Source organism: Eschrichtius robustus, chromosome 1 (genome assembly GCF_028021215.1).
Source record: "Eschrichtius robustus isolate mEscRob2 chromosome 1, mEscRob2.pri, whole genome shotgun sequence".
NCBI lineage: Eukaryota > Metazoa > Chordata > Mammalia > Artiodactyla > Eschrichtiidae > Eschrichtius > Eschrichtius robustus.
The window spans coordinates 126753779-126778193 of record NC_090824.1 but is presented as its reverse complement, the minus strand read 5'-3'; the positions used below and the strand labels follow the sequence as shown (position 1 = coordinate 126778193).

Sequence of the window (24415 nt, the reverse complement as noted above, 5' to 3'; positions counted from 1 at the left end):
ACCATAACAATAAGACACCCAGAAAATCCCCAAGGTCCTGGTCCTTCCCTCTCCATGTCATCCCCATGAAGGGGCAGGGATTTTTGCCTGGCTTGCTCCGTGTTCTAATCCTCAGCGTCTACAGCTCTGCCTGGCACATAGGAGGCACTCAATATATATTTGTCGAAGGAAAAAAATAGATGACTACGGACGTGCCACAGTTCGTCCTGTGATTTCCAGCAAGTTACTGCCCCTTTCTGGATTTCTTCTCTGTCCCCGACCCCCGCCCAGTTTCCTTCCCGCGCCTCGTTCGCTCCTCCGGCCACTAGACGGCACTGTCGTAAGGGAACCCCGCCGAGCAGAGAGCTGCGCTCTTCTTGGCCCCGTTGCGCCTTCCCCCGTTGGAGGGCAGCGCGCAAGAAACCGGAAGTGCTGGAGCCACCGCCGCCGCCGCCTTTAAGTGCAGCGTTCACCGCTTCGGTTACCGCCGGCGCCGTAGCCAAGGAGGCCGGTGCCCCCGGGTCGGGAGTGGAGGCCGCGCGGCATGAAGCGGCGCAGGCCCGGTCTTTAGCGCGCGTCAGGACGGTCCGGGCGGGGCCGGGGGGGGAAGGTGCAGTATCCGCCCCCTCTCCTTCCCCTTCGCCCGCTAGGCCTGCGCCCCAGCCCACTCGGGCCTCTCCGCCTCACGGAGGAACCGCCCGGCGCATTCTCCCGGTTAGCCCGCTCTGCGGTTTACCCGGCGCGCCGCCCTGCGCGGGCCACAGCTGGTGGCGGGGCCCCACTTGCCGGAAGAGGAAGCCCAGGCTTTCAGATTCCGAGTCAGCCAACGTTCACTGGGCGCCCCCTGAGCGCTGGGTGCTGGCCTCCGGACTTCCATGTCCGTTATCTTAATTGAGCCTTGCTGGGGTTGGGAGCCGGGTATTGTCCGGGCTTACAGATGAGAAACGGAAGCCCACAGAGGCGAAGGGATTTGCTTAAAGTCCGACTGTGGCAGATCGGATTCGGACTGAGATTTTCTGGTTTCCCAGCTGGTGTTCTTTCTACTGCCCCACTCTAGGTCGATTCCCTCCTTGTTTACTGGCCCCTTCTCATTCTATTTCATCTACCTGGCACAGGATAGGTGCTTTCCTTTCCTTTTTTTTTTTTTTTTCAAACCTCTCCCCTCACACACTTTTCTTCTAAGACTTGGCATCCCCCCAGTCCCTCTTCTTAATATTCTCTGCTACACCTCTCCTCTTCTTCCGCATTCTAGCTTTCAAGATCTTTGCCCACTTTGTGATAATGAACCTCTCAACTAGCTGACGAGTGAATATAGCTAGGCTTCAACGAGGCTTGGGGTGTTTAAGTGGACAGACTGGCGCCTGGATTAAAAATTAAGGAATGACATTTGAGTGGGTCCAAATTCAAGAGTCCTGAGGCTATTTTCTAACCCTACATGCTCTTCTCTGAATGAGGGGCTCAGTGAATGGGAAGGTGTCTTGAAATCGTAGTCCGTTGTTGCTGTGTTAGCACAACTTCACTTTTTTCCCTCCATTTGCCACTGAGCCACATCTCTCTCCATCACCTATCTGGGTTCCGAGAGCCCAGAATTAAAACCGATAACAAAGTGACAGGTATAATCACAGACCCTGCTTTTCTTCTTTTACTAAGCCAGAATTTCAACAAACTTAACACTTCCGTTTCTAGAGAAGTTACCTAGTTCAGTTATTTTCAGAGTATACGTGGAAAGGAAATAAGCCAAAATGGAATGCACTGAAAATGGGTAGTACATTCTTTATCTTGTGAAAATCTTGATGTTAACTGGAAGTTAGTTCTCTCCGCAAAAATGACCTGCTCTGTCGTTCTTAGTGGTTATTCTATTGAGTCTATTCTGTCTCCAGTCAGCTAAATATGTATTCTGTAAAATAATACAAATTGGTTATTATGTAAAAGGCAGAAGAACAGGACCAGGCACATAGAAATAAATTTTATTATTAATCATCTATCATTTTTGAAGATTTGCAGTAGGCACTGAGTAACCTCACATCTGTATGCCTTTTATACTTTTAAATGTTCTTCCATAATTTATCTTTTAATGTGTATCCGGATGTCAGGATTTACACTACCGTTTGGATATTCTTTGGAGTAAATCGGAGTATACATTTCTGAAATAAAATCAGTTTATAATTTTCATAATTAAAATGCAGATACAAAGTAATTCAGGCATTGTATATTATATCAAAAAGCATATGCATCAGTTTCAAGTACTATTTGAGACTTTAGGTTTAATCTTTTTGGGCACATACGATCCGTTTTAATAATGATCAACAGCTTTATATCTTATTTCATTATCCTGGTGAGCAGGATTGGATGGTGAGAAAAGGAAAGACTCCTGTGAGAAGAGAGCAGGATGAGCAGAGGGATCTATGCTTGAAGTTGAGTCACTTCAAAAAGATCTCTTTGAATGTGGAAGAGATCTGAACAGATGAAAATACAATCAGGTAGGCACCAGCGAAGGGCCTTAAGTGAAGAGGTAGGTGGGGCAGTGAAATAACATGCACTGTGCTAAGAACATGTACTGACCTATTTTCTAATTTTTGCAATTAGAAAACTCGGGTCACATATTTCGAGAATGTATTTGTATGTAAGGTGTTATGGAAATCTGGAAATTAAATCAGTCAGTTACACATTTGTGTAAATTACTAAAATTATGTAATATCAGGTCTAGCCTAGGAAATGCAGGATATACATTGACCATAAAATACAGAATAGTGTCATTTGAACTATAAAGTGTGTGTGTGTGTGTGTGTGTGTGTAGAGAGAGAAATAGTGAGTCCAGGGACCTAGTACAATTTAGGAATACCAGATAGTTTTGCTTAAGTGCAAGGTAATGGCAACTTTTATGTAAGAGACATGTCAAAATAATGACTCAAGAAGCTGGGCAGTAAGCTTGGGAAGTCTGCCTGAGCTTCCCTGTTCCATCCCCAAGCTCTATTGTTTCAAGCAGTGGTTTGGAGCTGAAGTTCCAAGTTTAACACAAGGGGAGTTGAGAAGAATGAGCCCAGTTTGTATATCTCCTTGTCTCACCTATCCCTTACTCTGTTAGGAATCAAACTAGATCAGTTGACACATTTGATAGAAAACAGACCTCCACCAGCTTTTAGATGGGCAAACAACCACTACTGTCATGTACTGCTACTTAATATCAATATGCTGAATACCAGTTGAGCTAAATGACTTTTCCTCTGTTGAGCTGTTTGGATTTCAATCATTGGAGGTAAATGCCCAGTTGTAATAATATGACAAGTTGTATACCTATAGAACTCTCCAGTAGATTTTCTGGCTGCTCTTGCTACTGTTATATTGAAAACGGTAGTGTAGTTCACTGTAGCCTGAAAAAAGACACAGTATTGTGGCCGTGGCCTCACAGTTCTGTTCCTTTCGAATGCCGTATAGCGCACCAGCACACCTGATGGACTAATTCACAACCCATACCTGCTAATGACTTTTTCTCTGTGGTTGGTAGTTTCTACCACGGACTCCTGTTAACCTGTGAAATTAAGGTTTAAAAAAGACATCATGTTAAATATACAGCCATGTATTGATTTTTGTTGTAGAAGTAGTTAATTATGTGAATTGGTTACACAAATGCAATCTAGTTTATCTCCTAATAAGTCCACATGTTTCGGACATTTATTAGTTCAAAAAGAGCAGGTTGCCCCAGAATTGTTGTTTATGTTGCTCCTTTTTGGTAGCGTTATGAATAATGCATGTCAGAATATCATACAGTGGCTTATAATAACACTTCTTGTTATTTTCTCTGATACTTTGCACCTGTTACATTTAAATATTGAAATAGATAAAGGAAAAAATCATCCTCTTCTGGATTTGTAAAATGAAAGAAACATCATTAGTAGATGAAATCTTAATACTGCTTTGGGGTTGAAGTGGTAAATTGGGTTTGGACTTTTATCAAAATATTGATATTACAAACATTAAATGTTTTGTGCATAAACTACAACTAAAGCCACTTTTTTGTCCTCATTTAATCATAAGAGTAAAAGTTTTATAATCTGTAGTAATAGTCACATAAATTCCTTATAGTATAGAGTTACACAGGGGATCATCAGATAGTGATGTTTAGGCAAGAGCAAAAGACAAAGAAAAAATGTACCAGCCAGTTAGGTCTTTTGTTGTTTGGAGTCTCATTTAAAAGGAAACAGTATTTATATTATCTTGGGTAAGTGCCCTGGAAAGGTTATTAGAAGTACATTGTTTGCCACAATTTTATAACTGTTCTAATTGGTTGTGATTATTTCTGTTCTCTGAAGAAGTCCACATTTATCAAATGAGTTACTTTTTTTAAGTGCAAAAACACTTAACTCCCTTGGCACATTTAGCTTCACTATTGACATGCTCTTTGAAGGAGCATAGCAGCCAACTGGCATATGGCCCGTTTCCTTCCAGTGTGGGAAAGAAAAAGGAGTTTTGGCAAGGGATACCTAAGGAGAGCCTTTTATAAAAGTTCCCCAAGAGATTTATAGTCAACTGTGAAATAGACATGACCTCAATTTTTTTTTTAATCTCATTTTTAAAGAAAAGGGGGAGCTATTGCTTTTCTTACTAAGTTTAATTGCAACTGTACTGAAAAGCATTTTTTCCCCTTTTTTGGGGGGGTTGGGGGGCCCTATCAGACTGTCATTCTGATTAATATAAGAGAAGGCAGACCTGTGAACTTCATGTGCCTTATTTTTCTAGGAAAATGCAACATGGCAGCAGCGATGGAAACAGAACAGCTTGGTGTTGAGATCTTTGAAACTGCAGAGTGTGAGGAGAATATTGAATCACAGGATCGGCCTAAATTGGAGCCGTTTTATGTTGAGCGATATTCCTGGAGTCAGCTTAAAAAGCTGCTTGCTGATACCAGAAAATATCATGGCTACATGATGGCTAAGGCACCACATGATTTTATGTTTGTGAAGAGGAATGATCCAGATGGGCCTCATTCGGACAGGATCTATTACCTTGGTGAGTATGAAGTCATAGTTTCTGAAAGGAAATCCTTTCTTAATTCAAACAGAGGCTAGAGGCAATTGGCACTCAAATTTTGGTGAATAAATAAGTGAATGAATCAGTGATGGTTCCACCAAAGGAAAAAAAAATAATTAGAAGAACTTCAGTTTTGGTGCTGTTTTCATTTTGTTTTGTCCCATTAACTTGATTTTTATTTGCACATAACAAATCATGAATTGATCATGATCTTACTTTCAAAGTAAAGATGCTAGATAGTACTTCTTCCTAAAGCTAGTTCAAAATGCCTTTCCTTAGGAATGGTCAGATTAGGAACACAGATAATAAAACCAGTAGTTTGTTCCCACTCTCAACAGCTACTGCTTTCATTTTTTTAAACCAAGGCTGGTTTTGGTCTCTTCTTCCTGAGCCCATTCACTCCAGGTTTAAGGTCTGTCTTCATTAAATGCACGATACCACTGATTGACATTTTTGTTTCTTTGTTTGTTTATGCACCTTAAATCCTTTACTAAGATGTTGTGGTAAAAGGAATAGGTAGTAAATCCTGAATGACTATCACGCTTAGTTAGGCACAGCTTAGTACTGAAAGAAATGACTAACCTAGCACGTATATAGACACAGGGCAGTGGATAAAAAGCTAGTCTTGGAATCAGAAGCCTAGGCTCTGGTATCAGCTCTTTGCTGACTTGTTTACCCTGTGGATCTCAATTTCCTCATCTATCAAATGAGGGTTAATGTCTATCTCATAGGATTGTCTTAAGTATTAAACATTTTACATGTAAACATTTCCAACTTAAATAAATATTAAGAAACACAATACTGTTCTTGTACAGCCAAACCAAGTTTTATTGTTTGGCTATGGCTAGTTTGAGGAAGGAAACTAAAAAGGGAAAGAAAAAAAATTTGTAGACCCCATTCCCATCCCCCAAGCAGCTGTCTTCATCACAGTATTATTTTTTAGGATTGGAAATAATAGTTGTAAATTATAGTATGCTGCCTAGCATTCACCAACAGGTAATTATTATTTGTATTAGCTTAAGTCCCAAAGGCCTATTCGTTAATTGTCGCTCATTGAACACATTTATTGAGAGATGATGCTAAAATATTTAGGTAAGTCATCTGAGTAGGAAATATATATATATCTTTCTCAAGAAACTTATGCTATGTTTTTTTTCGGAGGCAGAAAGTCAGACTTTCCTCAGATTGGAGAAGCAATATAAGAAAAGCCCATCCATACTTGCTAAATCAGGCAGCTTGGTTGGAAGAGAGTTTGGACACGGTTAGGGGGGGAACCCTTATATTTAGTATAATAGTTAAAAATTATAGCCATACCATCCATAATTCTTAACTATAAACAAATGTCTCACAAAAATGTTTATGAATTAACCATTAAAACTGCTTAAAGAAAGGGATTTCACTCCCAGTACAATAGTTGAAATGGAATCACAAGCCCATAAATTTTGGAGTTTCCTTCCTGTAGTCACGCTATTTTATTTTCCTAACCCAGAGACTGAAGGGAATGAACGGTTGTTAAAATAAGGAAGAAAGGATGTGAGAGATGGGAACACTGGAGGAACTGAGGCCTGAGTTGAGTCCCACAGCTAGGGGTTGGGTGGGAAAGGAAGGGCTGAATAGCCAGAGACGTGTCTGAGGGCCGACCTGCTAATGTGCCTTTGTTTATTAAGTTTTTAAAAATAGGCTTTCTCCCCTCCTCCAAAGCTGTTTGACATTTTTTTTTTAAAGAGATATTCTCTGCATGAGTCCGCATTAGTAATTATAGGTTCATTTTTTTTAAGCAACTCCAGAGTATTCCATTATATAACTGTGCCATCTTTTACTTAACCAACCCTCTAATAATGGGCATTTAGGTTTTTCTATTTTGGTATTAACAAAAAATGAGGGAGCAGATATCACTGTATTAGATCATTTTTGTACATGTGTGAATTTACTTAATAGGACTAATTCCAAAGAGTGGAATTATTGGGACAAAAGGTGTACAGATTCTGAATTTTTATTGATATTGCCAAATTGCCCCTCCATTGAGGTTATAGAGTTTACATCCCTGCCAGCATTGTCTCAGAGTATGTATTTCTCTACACCTGTACCAATAGTGAGTAATAAAACTTCTTTTTATCTTTCCCAGTCTGATTGGTGAACAGCAGTTCCTCACTGTAATTTTTTTAAAAATTATTATTGTTTTTTTAACTGACATATTAGTTTCATGTGTACAACATAATGATTTGATATTTATATACATTGTGAGGTGATCACTACAGTAAGTCTAGTTAACATCTGTCACCATACATATAGTTAATAAAAAATTTTCTTGTGATGAGAACGTTTAAGATTTATTCTCTTAGCAACTTTCAATTATGCAATATAGTATTGCTGTACATTATATCCCCATATTTCATTGTAGTTTTAATTTTCTTATGAGTGAGGTTGAGCATCCTTTCCCATGTTTACAAGGCGTTTGTATTTCTTTTTCTGTGACTGATGTGTTTGTAATCATTGTCTATTTTTTATTGGGTTGTGGGTGCTTTTCTTGTTGACATAAAGCACTTTTTTGTACAAGAAGGGAATTAACCCATTGTAGTATTTTTCCCTGAGATTTAATGTCTTTTGCCTTTAGTGCCTTTTGCCCTTCTGTAGAAATCTGTGATTTTTTTTTTTTTTGGTAGTTAAATTTTTACTTTTTATGTAGTTTTGCATCACATCTAGAAAGGCTTTCTCAGCTCCAAATTATATTTTTTGAAATCTTTATTTACTTTGGACTTCATTTTGTTCCACTGATCTGTCTGTCAAATCAAGTGCCAATGTTATGCTGCTGTTACTATTATTATTTTTATCGTAACTTTAGATGTTTTACTATTTTATAGTACTAGTCACCCTTCATCACTCTTTTTCATAGTTTTCTTGATTATTTTTGTTTGCTTGTTTTTCTGTGAGAACTTAAAATTAGATTAGAGCTCCTTTCTCCCAATCCTATTTATGCTGTTTTAGGATTACATTATATTTATAGATGAAGTTAGGAAAATTGACAATCTTTATAAAATATTGAGCTTTTCAAGAAAGTTGTATGCCATTTCATTTGCTCAAGTCTTTTATATCCATCTGAATATTAATATTTTTCCATGTAAATCTGTTGTTTCAGAAATTTTAATATATATCGTACACCAATAAACAGTGTGTCAACAGGAAAGAAACAATGGGAAAAGGTCATTTTGTGTTTATACAGAACTGGTGTGTGTGTACATAGAATGCGTTGGAAATTTTTATTGGTCAAGGTTGAAGCCAAGGAAGGCATTATGGAACAAGGAGCAGTTTCAAGAGGGGCATTTGAAGTGATTGTGGATGGCTCTCATTTGAGGGTAGATGAGAACCAGCTTTTTCATATTTGCAGGTTGAAAGCTCTTAGAAGGAAAAGGCTTAAGGAGGATATGATCATATTTTGTAAGATTATGAATGGTATGGATAAGTGACTACAGTCTTAAGAATTATGTAAGAAAGTAACTCTGGAATGTACAAAATGGATCTAAGACAAAACTAAGTGCTGAAGTAAATATCAGCTGATACCTGACTTTTTACTCCAAAAGGCAACACAAACTAAGAAAGGTTTAAGAAAAGTTTAGCATAATAAAGGGATAAAGGAATCTGTGGGTATTTGGGGAGTCATCCCCCACCTTTGCAAGGGTTAGCATGGAAGTTACCATGCCCTTCCACAGACTGCCTTCTCTGCCATTTTCAGAAACACAAGGCTGAGGATTTGTTCCACTAGAGAGGGAGTTTTTGTTCTTCCTGTGTGATTTATTTTCTCTTTCCTTCACTCTCCCCTAGCTTTTTTGGAAGTGATACCTTTCTAGCACCTTTTAGAGTAGAAGGACTTTGTTTTACTTTGAGTTTTCTTTGGTTCACCTCTTCATAACCATGTTGTATTTCTATTACTTCTCTTTGGTATGTAGTTTATTCTACACTGCTGTGATCTTCCCATTCAGTTATTGTATGATTTCACAGAATAGACCTATCTTCTACTTAGTGTAGACCTCTTTCTTTCACAATTCTCGAATAAAGGATAAAGAGACTTTTAACAAATCAGATATCGGATTCTGTGTTGTTTTAATATGAATGTACTTTCATTTGAAACTTATTAGTGATTATAGTGGTAGAACATTTATAGTGAAGAAGAACTCAAATTGTTAAACCTATGTATATTTCTAAGTAAATACTTTAAATGATTCATAAAAAGAAGCTTCGTAATCTGAAGTTGTCACAAAGTACCCCCGTTTGTAATCTAAGGAGTCTATTGCCAACTTGTAAGACACTAACAATTTAAAAAAAAAAAAACTAAACTAAAAGTAACACTTATCCTTACATCATCTTATACACTTTTATGTTTGTTTTGAGAGGGACTAAAATTTGAATATCAAAAGGAAACCTGAGGATTTTTCTGGGAGCCTGGGTTTTATTGAAGAAAATTACTGTGGCATATGGCATGTGCATCTCCTGCTTGTTAACATTCGTTATAGGTCTCATAGAGTACAAAATTTTGCAGTATATAGAAGGCATTATATACTTACTACTACAATTGTGGTAGATTGCTATTTTTTAAAATAACAAAAAATGATTGTTTTCTTTTATAGCTATGTCTGGTGAGAACAGAGAAAATACACTGTTTTATTCTGAAATTCCCAAAACCATCAACAGAGCAGCAGTCTTAATGCTCTCTTGGAAGCCTCTTTTGGATCTTTTTCAGGTAGGGTTTAACATTGTTATTCCTGTGGTTTTGTGTATGTTTTTAGATACTGCGTTTGTTTAGGGACAGAAATTCAGTTGGGGTTTTATATTTGAAGTAGATATGAATCAAGAGGAATTAAAACATTTTTATGTTTTTGCATGTCTGACCCTGAAATTTCATTTAATTCTCAATATCTGAAACTAGGGATAGTAGATAATACAATTCAGATTTTTTTTTTTTTTTTGGCCGCCCAGTACGGCGCGGCATGTGGGATCTTAGTTCCCTGACCAGGGATCAACCTGTGTCCACTGCAGTGGAAGGGCGGAGTCTTAACCACTGGACCGCCAGGGAAGTCCCCAGATTTTTTTTTGGACTACCTTTCTCCCTGTTTAACCATCTTTCCCTTCTACAAACTTGCTAGTTATGTAGTTCTCACATTTTGGTGGGAGAGTTATTCACATAAAAGAAGTAATGTATATTTCCAGAAAGCTTTTTATTCAAATCTATAAATTGAATTTGTAGTTCTAATATTTAGTAACAGTACTAATGTAAGGCTTAAATAAAGGTACTAAGTTCAGTTTTTGTTTCTAAATAGCATAATTCAATTTATGTAAAATCAAAGGTTAGGTTTTTTGTTTTTTTTTCCTTCAATATTTTGTCTTTAGACAATATGTAAATGGTTCAAAACATCCCAAGAACAAGATGATAGTTTGGGTGTGATTGTTTGCCTTTTTAGTTCTCATTTATTATTTTTACATTGAATATTGAGTAGACTATTTGGACTAAATGAACTAAAATGTGATATCTCTCTTAGGAAGTAAAAAAAAAAAAAAAAAACTTCCATGACAACTAATCATTTTGACTGCAACTATTTATCAGGGATGTTGTTTCTTACATTGGTTTGTGACTTTTCTTTAAAACAAAAAAATTCCTTATTCTAAGAACAGTGTGTTGAACTGAGATAATGGTGGTTTTCTCATGGAAAACATTGCAAATTAGTGAGTCAGAGTTGTTTTTTTTTTTTAAAGCTTTATTATGGAAAATTTCAAACCATACAAAAGTAGAATCCTATGCAAACCAGTTTTGACAATTATCAGATCTTTGCCATCGGTGTTTCACTGTAGCCTTACCAGTCCTCCCTCACAATCCCTACCCCTACTTCTCAGATTATTATTATTTTTTTTTAGAGAGAGTTGGCATTCTTATTTATTTATTTATTTTGTTGCGCCAGGTCTTAGTTGCAGCTCGCCAGCTCCTTAGTTGCAGCACATGGACTCCTTAGTTGTGGCAGGTGGGCTCCTTAGTTGTGGCTCCAGGACTCCTTAATTGCGGCTGCTGGCTCCTTAGTTGTGGCATGAGAACTCTTAGTTGTGGCATGCATGTGGGATCTAGTTCCCTGGCCAAGGATTGAACCCGGGCCCCCTGCATTAGGAGCGCAGAGTCTTATCCACTGCACCACCGGTGAAGTCCCACATCTCGGATTATTTTTAAAGAGTTCCCAAATATGTCATTTCACTCCTACATAAGTCAGTATGTATCTCTAAAGTATATAGATTCTTTTTAGACATCATCACATCTTAAAAAATCATTGATCGTTTCTTCATATAAAATATTCAAATTTCCCTGATTTTTAAATTTCTCTTTTTTTACGCTTGATTTGTTAAATCAGAATCTAAGTAAGGTTCATATATTACAATTGATTGATAGGTTTCTTAAGTTTCTCTTACTTTTAATCTATTGCTTTCCTTTCCATCCTTTTTTCCCCCACTGCAGTTTATCTATTGAAGAAAGAGGGTCTGTTTTGCTGATTGTATTCCTGTGGTGTTATTTGATATGTTCTTCAGTCTCCTGTATTCTCTGTAAATATAAATAGGTAGTCAGATCTCGAAGCTTCATCAGACCCAGGTTTCCTCTTTTTTTCTCCCCCAATAATACTTACAGATCAAAAGAACTGAAAGCAGGGTCTTGAACAAATAATTCTACACCCATATCCATAGCAGCATTATTCACAATAGGCAAAAGGTGGAAGTAACCCAAGTGTCCATGGACAGATGAATAAATAAACAAAATGTGGCATATGTTGGGTTGGCCAAAAAGTTCGTTCAGGTTTTTCCAGAACATCTTTTTTTAAATAAATTTATTTATTTATTTATTTATTATTTATTTATTTTTGGCTGTGTTGGGTCTTCATTGCTGTGTGCAGGCTTTCTCTAGTTGCAGTGAATGGGGGCTACTCTTCGTTGTGGTGCGTGGGCTTCTCATTGCAGTGGCTTCTCTTGTTGCGGAGCATGGGCTCTAGGCGTGTGGGCTTCAGGAGTTGTGGCACGTGGGCTCAGTAGTTGTGGCTTGTGGGCTCTAGAGCGCAGGCTTGGTAGTTATGGCTCATGGGCTTAGTTGCTCCGTGGCATGTGGGACCGTCCCAGACCGGGGCTCGAACCCATGTCCCCTGCAGTGGCAGGTGGATGCTTAACCACTGTGCCACCAGGGAAGTCCCTCCATAACATCTCATGGAAAAATCTGAACTAACTTTTTGGCCAACCCAATACACGTGATGGAATATTATATGGCCTTAAAAAAGAAGGAAATTATGACACGTGTTGCAGCATTGTTGAACCATGAAGATATCATGATAAGTAAAATAAGCCAGTCACAAAAGGACAAATACTGTCTGATTCCACTTATATGGGGTGCCTAAAGTAGTCAAATAGACTACTAGAATGGTGGTTGCCAGAGGCTAGGGGAAGGAAAAATGAGGAGTTGCTGTTTAATGAGTTTAATGGGTATAGAGTTTCAGTTTTGCAAAATGGCAGAGTTCTGGAGATGGGTTGCACAGCAGTGTGAGTATAGTTAACAGTAGTGAATGGTACACTTAAAAATTGTTAAGATAGTAAGTTTTATGCTATATATGTTTATTTTACCACAATTAAAAAAATAATATTTCATAGACAACGTTGTATGCCTCCATCAAAAGTCATATAGAGCCTTATTTATCTTCTTGTGATGATAGCACCCTTTGATCATTACCTAGATCCATTATAAAACAGTGAAATTTTATCATTCCTTCTTCATTTATTAACTGAAAAACTTCTATAAAGAGAAAACTGCTATTCAACAACTATTCAGTTATTCTGAGTTCTAGATCACAATAGAAAGGCAGGATGTTTCTTTTCCTTTATTTCCCATTTTTCAAATAATCTATGTTCTACAGTCTTATATACGTGATCAGTTAGGGGTTTTGGAGGGTATTTTGTTTTGTATCTTTATAAACTTACAGTGTAAGCCTGTTTGGTATCTTTTGATGCATTAACAGTTATTATTCTTATTGTACAAATGTCTTATTTTTGGCTGTTGGAATTCTTTTCAACTTGACATGTCAAATCCTTTTGACATGACCCTGGTAATAGTTGATAGTGCTCTTGCTTTCTGCTGTGAAGATGTGTCATGATCATCTTTCACATTGCTTATCCCATGCTTAGAATCAGCCATTTCTCTCTAGTTCCTTTAGGGGAAAGTGATGTTAAGAGACCATGATCTGGGTCTCTTAGAGATGCTTATTATTATTGTGTTGTTAATTGTTTCTAGGTCTTTTTATTGGGCAAACTAGGGAATACATTGTGTGTGTGTGTGTGTTTGAAATGTACAGATCACCATGAAGTCATATCAGTTCAGATAAGATATAAGGTCAGACTGATACATCCAGTTAAGATATTGCACTACAGGATTTTTCTTGAACCTCATTTATCCTACATATGAATTTTCTTTCTCTGGTGCCAAAGGTCCTGTTTTAAACAACAGTATAATTACTCATTTGCTTTACTCCATACTACACCCAAAACAGTTTTAAAATAACAAATGAATCAGTGCTGATTACTTAACAGTAACTTGGAATTGGTCTTCTTTGTGTGGTCATGCTATCAGTTCTATACAATTAGATTCATTTGCTTCATTTTGTTTTCAAGTATTAGGAATTCCTTTGTTTTTAATTTAATTTTGGTAGAAAATAGTTATATGGTGCCAAAGTCAGATCTACAAAACCAGAAGTATTCAGAGAAGCTCCCCGTCTCCTCTACCCTATTTCTCCCCCTCTCCTTCTAGATAATCTTTGTGTTTTTAAATGGCTTATCCTTCTTTTTTAAAAAATATAAGCGACTACATAGATATTCCTATCCCCCATTAGATAAATAGTAACATACAGTATACATTTTCTCCACCTTGCAATTTTCAAATAACAATGTATCCTTCAACTCACTCAGTAAGAATATATAGTCAGTCCTCCATATTCACAGGTTCAGCATCCTTGGATGCAGAGGGCCAGCTGTACTAAACCATTTTATAGTCTGAGGGACTTGAGCATCCACAGATTTTGGTATCCGTGGGGGTGGGGGGTGTCCTAGAACCAATCCCCCACAGATTCTGAGGGACAACTGTATACGTAATCTTTATTTCTTTTTACATCTGTGTTGTGTTGTACAGACAAATCATGTTAACCAGTTCCCTCTTGATGGACATTTTAGATATTTTCAATCTTTGTATTACAGATAGTAGTGCAGTAAAATGGCTTGGGCTTTTTACATGTTTGCCAGTGTATCTTTAAGCTAGATTCTTAGAACTGAAATCACTGGACCAAAATGTATATGGTTTTGTAATTTTGCTAGATATTATCAAATTTTCTTCCATAGGAGCTGTGCCATTTTGAATTTCCATCAGTAAGGTATAAGTGTGCCAGTTTTCCCAGAGACTCTCCAACACAGTATGTGGTCAAACATTTGGATTTTTTGCCAATCTGATAGATAGAAATGGTATCCCAGTGTAGTTTAATTTGCTTTTCTTTTATAGGCAAAGTTGATCATCTTTTATCTCTAACCCATTTTTCTGTGGAGTGATTGGTCTTTTTCTTCATTTTTAGGAGCCTTTTATATACTGGAGATATTAACCCTTTGTCTGTGATATAGTTTCAGATATTTTCGTGAAGTTGTAATTTGTGTTTTTACTTTCTTTATGGTGTGTGCGTGTGTGTACACACGCCATGTGGAAGATTTTTGTGTAATAAAATTTATCCATCTTTTTGGTATTGCTTCAAGAATTTGTGTCTTGCATCATAGGACAGATTTTCTACACCCAAGTTATAAAATAATTTACCCATGTTTTCATCCAGTGCTTTATATGGTTTCATGTTTTAAAGCTTTACTGAGGTATAATTGGCATATAAAAAGTTGCAAATATTAAAGTGTACAATTTGATGGATTTGGAGGTACATATGATGTACCTGTGAAACCCTTACCTCAGTCATTACCCTCAAAAGTTTCCTTGTACTGGTTTGTATTCTCCCCTACCCACCCATTCAGTGGTACAGGCAACCAATGTACCAGTCTTGCACAGTCCTTCATAAGATTTATCTGTAGTATTTCATATTTCTTTATTCTATTGTAAATGGCTTTGTTTTCTAATTTCAATTTCTGGTTGATCATTGCTAGTATTTTTCTTTAACTTTCTAAGTGCTTTCTCACTTTTTTTTTTTTTTTAATTGTAGTTGATTTACAATGTTGTGTTAGTTTCTGGTGTACAGCAGAGTGATATATATAAATATATATATATGTATATATATATTCTTTTTTAGATTCTTTTCCTTTAGAGTTTATTACAGGATACTGAATATAGTTCCCTGTGCTATACAGCAGGACCTTGTTGTTTATCTATTTTATATATAGTAGTTAGTATCTGCTAATCCCAAACTCCTAATTTATCCCTCCCCCACCTTTCCCCTTTGGTAACCATAAGTTTGTTTTCTATGTCTGTGAGTCTCTTTCTGTTTTGTAAATAAGCTCATTTGTATCATTTTTTTTATATTCCATGTATAAGTGATATCATATGATATTTGTCTTTCTCTGTACTTCACTAGTGTGATCATCTCTCAGTCCATTCATGTTGCTGCAAGTGGCATTATTTCATTCTTTTTTTATGGCTGAGTGGTATTCCATTCTGTGATGTGTGTATATCACATCTTCTTTATCCATTCATCTGTTAATGGACATTTAGGTTGCTTCTATGTCTTGGCTATTGTAAATAGTGCTGCTGTGAAAAGGGTTTTTCTTTTTTAATTTGTTAATATGGTAAAACAAAACATCACTTGATTGTTGAGTGTTAAACCAATCTTGCATTCCTGGGATAAAGCCCACTTGGTTCTAATTTATTATCCTTTTAAATATTGTTGGATTCAATCTGCTAATATTTTGTTTAGTTTTTTTATATCTATGTTCATGAGGAATATTGGTCTGTAGTGTTCTTTTCTTGTAATTTGTCTGATTTTGGAAATAGTGTTATGCTAGCCACAGAATAAGTTGGGAGTTATTTTCTCTTTTTTAATTTTCTAGAATTTGTTTGGTAGAATTCACCAGTGAAGCCATCTGGACCTGTAATTTTCTTTGTGGAAAGGTTTTTAACTACAAATTCAATTTCTTCCTTAGATGTAGTGCTATTCATATTATGTATTTCTTTTTGAGAAAACTTTGGTTGTTTGTGTCTATTAAGAAATGTTTCCATTTCATCTAAGTAATCAAATTTATTGGCATAAGTTTCATAATATTCCCTAATCTTTTCAATGTCTGTAAGAATCTTTGGTGATGTCCCTCTCTTATTCCTGATATTTTGTGTAATTTGTGTCTTCTCCACTCCCAGCCTTTTTTTTTTCTGATCAGTCTGGCTAAGGGTTTATCAGTTTGGTTTCATTTATTTTTCTGTCATGTTGTTTTTTTCTATTTCATCATTTTATGCTCTAAACTTTATTAATTCTTTTCTTCTGCTTACTTTGGATTTTGTTTGTTCTCCTTTTTCTAGTTTCATAACGTGGTAGCTGAGGTCACTAGTCTGAGACCTTTCTTCTTTTCTTATATAGGCACTTAATGTTATAAATTTCCCTTTAAGTACCACATTAGCTGTAGCACATACGTTTTGATATGTTGTGTTTCCATTTTCATTTAGTTCAAAACACTTCCTATTTCCCTTTAACCCATAAGTTATTTAGAAGTGTACTATATAGTTTCCAAATATTAGCATATTTTTCAGGAATTTGATTTCTAATTTAATTCCACTGTGATCCAAGAACATACTTTGTATGACTTAAATCTTTTCAATTTTTTAAGTCTTGTTTTATGGCCCTGAATGTGGTCCATCCTTGTACGTATTCTGTGTTCACTTGAAAGGAATATATGTTCTGTTTTTGTTGGGTCTATAAATGACCATTAGATCAAATTGGTTTATTGTATTGTTAAAGTCTTCTATGTCTTTACTGATTTTCTATTTGTTCTATCAGTTATTGAGAGAGAATGTTGAAATCTCCAACCATAATTGTAGATTTGACTGTTTCTCATTGCAGTTCTATTAGTCTTTCCTTTAGTATATATTTTGAAGCTATGTTATTAGGTGTGTAAGTGGATAGGATTGTTATATCCTATTCGTAAATCTACTGCTTTCTTGGTTTGAAATGACCTTCTTTATTTCTAGCAGTATTCTTTACTCTGAAGTTTACTTTGATGTTAATATAGTCCCTCTAGCTTCCTTTTGATTACTGTTAGCATAGAATAAGCTTTTCCATTAAAAAAATTTTTTTTACTGGCTTTGTTGAGATATAATTCAAATACCATACAATTCACTCATTCAGAGTATACAATTCAATGGTTTTTAAGTGTATTCAGAGGGTTGTGTCACCATCATCACCATCTAATTTTAGAACTTTTTGTCATCTGCAAAAGAAACCCATTAGCAGTCATTCCCCATCCTTTCACCCTCTCTACCCCCAGGCCAAGGCAACCACTAATCTACTTTGAGTCTCTATAGGTTTGCCTATTCTGAACATTTCATATAAATGGAATTGTATAATATGTGGGCCTTCATGACTGGTTTCTTTCTCTTAGTATTTTCTGGATTCATTCACACTATAGCAGATAATAGTGTTTCGTTTATTTTTATAACTGAATAATATTCCATTGTATGGCTAGACTACACCTTATTTATCCATCAGTTTATGGATAAAGTTGGATTGTTTCAGCTTTGGGGCTTATATGAATAAGGCTGCTTTTAACATTCAAATGTAAGATTTTGTGTAGATTTGTTTTCAGTTCTCTTGGGTATATATCTAGGAGTGGAATTACTGGGTTATGTGGTAACTCTTTGTTTACATTTTTAAGGAACTACTAAATTGCTTTCCACAGCAGCTGCATCATTTTACATTCCCACCAGCTATGTATAAGGGTTCTAATTTCCTACATCCTCACCAACACTTGTTGTTGTCCATCATTTTGATTATAGCCATCCTAGTGGATGTGAAGTGATATCTCATTGTTATTTAATTCACATTTCCCTAATGACCAGTAATGCTGACCATTTTTTCATGTGTTTATGGGCCATTTGTGTACCTTCTTTAAAGAAATGTCTGGGGAGGGCTTCCCTGGTGGCGTAGTGGTTAAGAATCCACCTGCCAGTGCAGGGGACACGGGTTCGAGCCCTGGTCCGGGAAGATCCCACATGCCGTGGAACAGCTAAGCCCGTGCGCTGCAACAACTGAGCCTGCGCTGTAGAACCCGCAAGCCACAACTACTGAGCCCACATGCCACAACTACTGAAGCCCGCACACCTAGAGCCCATGCTCCACAACAAGAGAAGCCACAACAGTGAGAAGCCTGAGCACCGCAATGAAGGGTAGCCCCAGCTTGCTGCAACTAGAAGGAAGCCCACATGCAGCAACAAAGACCCAAAGCAGCCAAAAATAAATAAATAAAATTAATTAGTTAATTTTAAAAAAAAGAAAAGAAATGTCTAGGGAATTCCCTGGTGATCCAGTGGTTAGGACTCTGCACTTCCACTGCAGGGAGCCCGGGTTTGATCCCTGGTCGGGGAACTAAGGTTCGGCAAGCTGCATGACAAGGCCTTAAAAAAAAAAAAAAAGGTCTGTGCAAGTCCTTTGCCATTTTAAATTGGGTCTTTTTAACGTTGAATTGTAAGAGTTCTTTATGTATTCTTGATACTAGACTTTTCTCCCATTCTGTGGGTTGTCTTTTTATCTTTTTCTTTAATTGCAGTAATCATTAATTTATTAGTAGAAAATCAGCCATAATTACCTTTAGCAAGTATTTAATACTATAATCATTAATTTAAATCTATACATTTAAACACATTTTGATCTCTCCTGTATCGAGATAAGACATTTTTGTGACTTCCCCTTTTTTCTATTCTTCATTTACCTTACTCTGAAGTTCTTATACCTTCATTTAAAAAAATTGTGGACATAATACACATAATATAAAATATATCATCTTAACCATTTTTGAGTGTACATTAGTACATCAGTGGCATTAAGTACATTCACATTGTCGCAAGGATCACCACCATCCATCCACAGAACTCTTTTTTGTCTTGCAAAACTGACTGTAATACTGTACTCATTAAACAATAACTTCCCATTACCTCTCTGCCAAGCCCCTGGCAACCACCATTCTACTTTCTGTTCCTATGAGTATGACTACTCCAGGTGCCTCATAGAAGTAGAATCATACAGTATTTGTCCTTTTGTGACTGGCTTATTTCACTTAGCATAATGTCCTTAAGGTTTATCCATGTTGTAGCATATGTCAGAATGCTAAATAATATTCTATTGTATGTATATACCACATCTTGTTTGTTTATTCATCCATTAATAGACACTTGAATTGCTTCTACCTTTTGGCTATTATAAATAATGCTCCTATGAACATGGGTATACAAATATCTTTTCATGTCCCTGCTTTCGATTCTTTTAGGTATATACTCAGGTGGAATTGCTGGATCATATGATAATTACATTTTTATATTTTTGAGGAACTGCCATACTATTTTCCATGCACCATTTTACATTCGCACTAGCAGTGCGCAAGAGTTCCAATTTCTCCACATCCTTGCCAACACTTACTATTTTCTGGCTTTTTGATAGGAGCCATCCTAATGAGTATGAGGTAGTATCTCATTGTGGTTCGATTTGCTTTTCCTTAATGATTAGTGATATTGAGCATCTTTTCATGTACTTATTGGCCATTTGTATATCTTCTTTGGAGAAATGTCTAATCAAGTCTTTTGCCCACTTTGTTAATCAGGTTGTTTGCAGTTTTTGTTGTTTACTTTCTTGATAATGTCCTGTTGTCTGAATAGGGACCACCAAAAGGATATGTCCAAGTCCTAAATGTGTCTGTGAATGTGATCTTGTTTAGAAATAGGGTCTTTGCAGATGTAATTAAGTATCTCAAGATGAAATAATTCTGGATTTAGGGTGGGCCCTAAATACAATCATTGATGTTCTTATAAGAGAAAGGAAAGGGAGATTTGAGACAGGAGGTGAAAAGCCATGTGAAGAGTAGGCAGAGATTAGAGTTATAGTGCCATAAGCCAAGGAATCCCTGGAGCCACCAGAAGCTGGAAGAGGCAAGGAAGTATTCTCCCCTAGAGCCTTTGGAGGAAGTCTGGCCCTGCTGACACCTTAATTTTGGGCTTCTGCCTTCAAAACTGTGAGAGAATAAATGTCTTTTGTTTTCAGCCACCAAGTTTGTAGTAATTTGTTAACAACAGCCCTAGGAAACTAATACAAGTCCTTTGCCGCACAAAGTTTTTAAATTTTGATGAAGTCCAGTCGATCTATTTTTTCATTGATTGCTTGTGCTTTTGGTGTCATACTTAAGGAACTTGCTTAATCCAATATCACACAGATTTCCATCTATGTTTTATTATATAAGACTTTTATAGTTTTAGCCCTTACATTTAGATCTTTGATCTATTTTGAGTTAATTTTTGTGTATAGTGTGAGATAGGAGGCCGAATTAATTCTTTTACATGTGGAATCCAGTTGTCCTAGCACCATTTGTTGAAAGGCTATTCTTTCCCCTTGGAGTGGTCTTAGCACCTTTGTTGAAAATCAGTTGACCATAAATGTATGGATCTATTCCTGGACTCTCAATTGTATTCCACTGGCCTATTTATCTATTCATATGCCAGTATCATGCTCTCTTGATTAATGTGGCTACATTGTACTAACTTTTGAAATTGGAAAATGTGAGGGTTTTTTTCAAGATTATCTTGAAATTCCATATGAATATTATTAGCATCAGCTTATCCATATCTGGAAAGAAGGCAGTTGGAACTTTGATAGGCATTCTAATGAATCTCTAGATTAATTTGGGGTCTACTGCCATCTTTATTATCTTCAGTCTGTGGACATGGGATGTCTTTCCATTTATTTAGATTTTTAAAAATTTCTTTAAATAGTATTTTACAGTGTTCTGTATACAAGTCTTGCACTTCTTTGGTTAAATTTATTTCTAAGTACTTATTCTTTTTGATGAAGTTTTGAATGGTGTTGTTTTCTTAATTTCATTTTCCAACTGCTAGTTGATATTGCAATTGATATTCGTATATCAATCTTGTATCCTGCAACTTTGCTGAACACATTTATTAGTTCTAATTATTTTTTGTAGATTTTTTAGGGTTTTCTATATATCACGTGTCATCTGTGAATAGAGATGGTTCTCCTTCTTCCTTTCCAACCCAGAAGCTTTCATTTCTTTCCTTACCTAATTGCCCTGGCTAGAACCGCTAGTACAATGTTGAATAGTAGTGGAGAGCAGACATCCTTTTTTCCCCCTGATCTTGATGGGAAAACTTTCAGGTTTTCACCATTAAGAATTATATTAGCTGTGGGTTTTTCATTGATGCCCTTTATCAGAATCAGATAGTTCCCCATTATTTCTTGTTTGTTGAGTGCTTTTATCATGAAAGGGTGTTGGTTTTTGTCAAATGACTTTTCTGGGTCTATTAAGAAGATCACATTTTTCCATTATTGTATTAATATGGTGTATTACATTGGTTGGTTTTTATGTGTTGAACCAAATTTGCATTCCTGGGATAAATCCCACTTGGTCACGTATAATCCTTTAATACGCTTCTGTATTCAGTTTGTCAGTATTTTTTGTTTGATGATGATGATTAAACCTAATTATTCCAGTAAATATGTTAAAAATTGAGTGAATATTTCAATTATCAAAGAAAAATTGTCAGAGTGAATTTTCTTTTTTTTTCCCATGGTTTGAGCAAATATTGCAGTTCTGCAACAATGCTGATTTTATTTGTCAAATTTAAACTTTCCTAAACATACAGCTCTAGAATGCTCTTCTGTTTAGGTTAGATATGGGCACCATATTTAACTGTCCAATTATATATATATATATATATATATATATATATTTTTTTTTTTTTTTTTTTTTTTTTTTTACATCTTTATTGGAAGTTTGTCAGTATTTTATTGAGGATTTTTGTGTCTATAGTCATAAGAGATATTGGTCTGTAGTTTTATTTCCTTGTTATGTCTTTGTCTGGTTTTGGTATCAGGGTGATGCTGACCTCATCAAATGTTAGAAAGTGTTTGCTCCTGTTCTTTTTCTTTTTTTTTAAGAAGAGTTTGAGAAGGATGGGTCTTAATTCTTCTTTAAACATTTAGTAGAACTCATCAGTAAAGCCATCTAGTCCTGGACTTCTTTGTGGGAAGCTTTTCGATTACTAACTCAAATCTCTTTATTCATTATAGGTCAATTCAGATTTTCTGTTTCTTCTTGAGTCAGTTTTGGTGGTTTGTGTGTTTCTGGGAATTTAACCATTTCATCTACATTGTCTAATTTGTTGCTATTCACTTATTCATACTATTCCCTTATAATCCTTTTTAACCCCATAAGATCGTTAGTAGCAACTCTCTTTCATTCTTGAGTTTAGTAAATTGAGTCTTCTTTCTTTTTGTATTTTTGGTCATTCTAGCTAAATCTGTCAAATTTGTTGATCTTTTTTTTTTTTTAAATTATTTATTTATTTATTTTTGGCTGTGTTGGGTCTTCGTTTCTGTGCGAGGGCTTTCTCTAGTTGCAGCAAGCGGGGGCCACTCTTCATCGTGGTGCGCGGGCCTCTAACTGTTGCGGCCTCTCTTGTTGTGGAGCACAGGCTTCAGACGCGCAGGCTTAGTAGTTGTGGCTCACAGGCCTAGTTGCTCCGCGGCATGTGGGATCTTCCCAGACCAGGGCTTGAACCCGTGTCCCCTTCATTAGCAGGCAGATTCTCAACCTCTGTGCCACCAGGGAAGCCCAAATTTGTTGATCTTTTTAAAGAACCAATTTTTGGTTTTGTTAAGCTGTATTATTTTTCTGTTCTCTATTGTTTATTTCCAATTTGATGTGTATATTTCCTTACTTCTGCTTGCTTTGGATTTAGTTTGCTCTTTTATTCCAGTATCTTAAGGTGGAAGGTTTTGTTTGTTTGTTTTTTATGCCACGTGGCTTGCGGGATCTTAGTTCCCTGACTAGGGATAGAATCTGGGCCCCTAGCAGTGGAAGCACAGAGCCCTAACCACTGGACCGCCAGGGTACTCCCTTAAGGTGGAAGGTTATTGATTTGAGATCTCTTTTTTAATATAGGCACTTATAGTTATAAATTTCCTCCTGAGCACTGCTTTTGTTGCATCCCTTAAGTTTTGGTATATTGTGTTTTCTTTTATCTCAAAGTATTTTTTGATTTCCTGTGATTTCTTCTTTGACCCATTGGCTTCCCCCTCCATGTACCAACATCTGGGACAACTGTAAGGCACACCTCATTTGGTTCCCATTTCTCAGCGATTGCTGTCCTTTGTTGTCTGATGTCCAGTGTCTTGAAAACATGATTTTATATATTTTGTCCATTTCTGAGTTGTTTCAGATATGAGAACATACCTGGTCCCTGTTACTCCATCTTGGCTAGAAGTGGAAGTTGGTTTCATTTTTAACATTTAAATCTCTGACCCTTCTGGAATATGTGGGAAGTGCATCCAGTGTTATCTTTTTGCATATGGCTATGCAGTAATTCCAGCTGATAAAATTTAAATCAGTAATCACTGATCTTAACATTTCATCTTTTACCCACCACTTCTTTCTTATTAATTTCTATATTCAGCTTTCTATTTTGGATTTTCTACTCTGTACCATTGTTCATTTTGTTTATTCATGTTTTAATTTTTTAATATCTGGTAAAGCTAACCTTGTTCCTCATAATAGATCTTTTTCAGGGTTCTTTTTATCATCTTGCTTGATACGCTTTCAAATAATAAATTTTATAATCACAAAGTTATAAATGCAGAGTTCTCTTGTGAAAGTTAATTTCTTAGCTCTGAAATGTCTTGTGTTCTGATTATTAAACATTAAGACATGTTAAGGGGACTTCTCCGGTGGCACAGTGGTTAAGAATCCTCCTGCCAATGCAGGGGACACAGGTTCGATCCCTGGTCTGGGAAGATCCCGCATGCCACGGAGCAACTAAGCCCATGCGCCACAACTACTGAGCGCACACACCGCAACTATTGAAGCCCGTGAGCCGCAACTACTGAGCCCACATGCTGCAACTACTGTAGCCCACGTGCCTAGAGCCCATGCTCTGCAACAAGAGAAGCCACCTCAATGAGAAGCCTGCACATTGCCACAAAGAGTAGCCCCCGCTCACCGCAACTAGAGAAAGCCCTTGCGCAGCAACAAAGACCCAAAGCAGCCAAAAAAAAAAACAAACCTGAGACATATTAAGTATGGATCAAATCTGATGACGTTCAGGGAGAGTAAGAGGGAGAAATTAAAATATAATTATATACTCAAAATTGCTCTTGGTGTCAAT

General features: G+C 36.6%; 1 protein-coding gene across 6 annotated transcripts in view; it reads left to right on the top strand.

Moving 5' to 3' along the window:
- The first annotated feature begins 391 nt into the window (after window positions 1-391).
- Window positions 392-24415, top strand: part of DPP8 (dipeptidyl peptidase 8) — a 59689-nt gene continuing 35665 nt past the window's right edge. For 2 of the 6 annotated variants that reach the window (XM_068553835.1, XM_068553843.1), the window contains exons 1-3: window positions 392-2459; window positions 4717-4986; window positions 9630-9742. In XM_068553835.1, coding sequence (XP_068409936.1) covers window positions 2423-2459; window positions 4717-4986; window positions 9630-9742 — 420 coding nt within the window. In that variant the 5' untranslated portion in view covers window positions 392-2422. The remainder of the gene's footprint in view (window positions 2460-4716; window positions 4987-9629; window positions 9743-24415) is intronic. The other 4 variants (XM_068553816.1, XM_068553824.1, XM_068553806.1 and 1 more) reach the window with 4 other exon arrangements.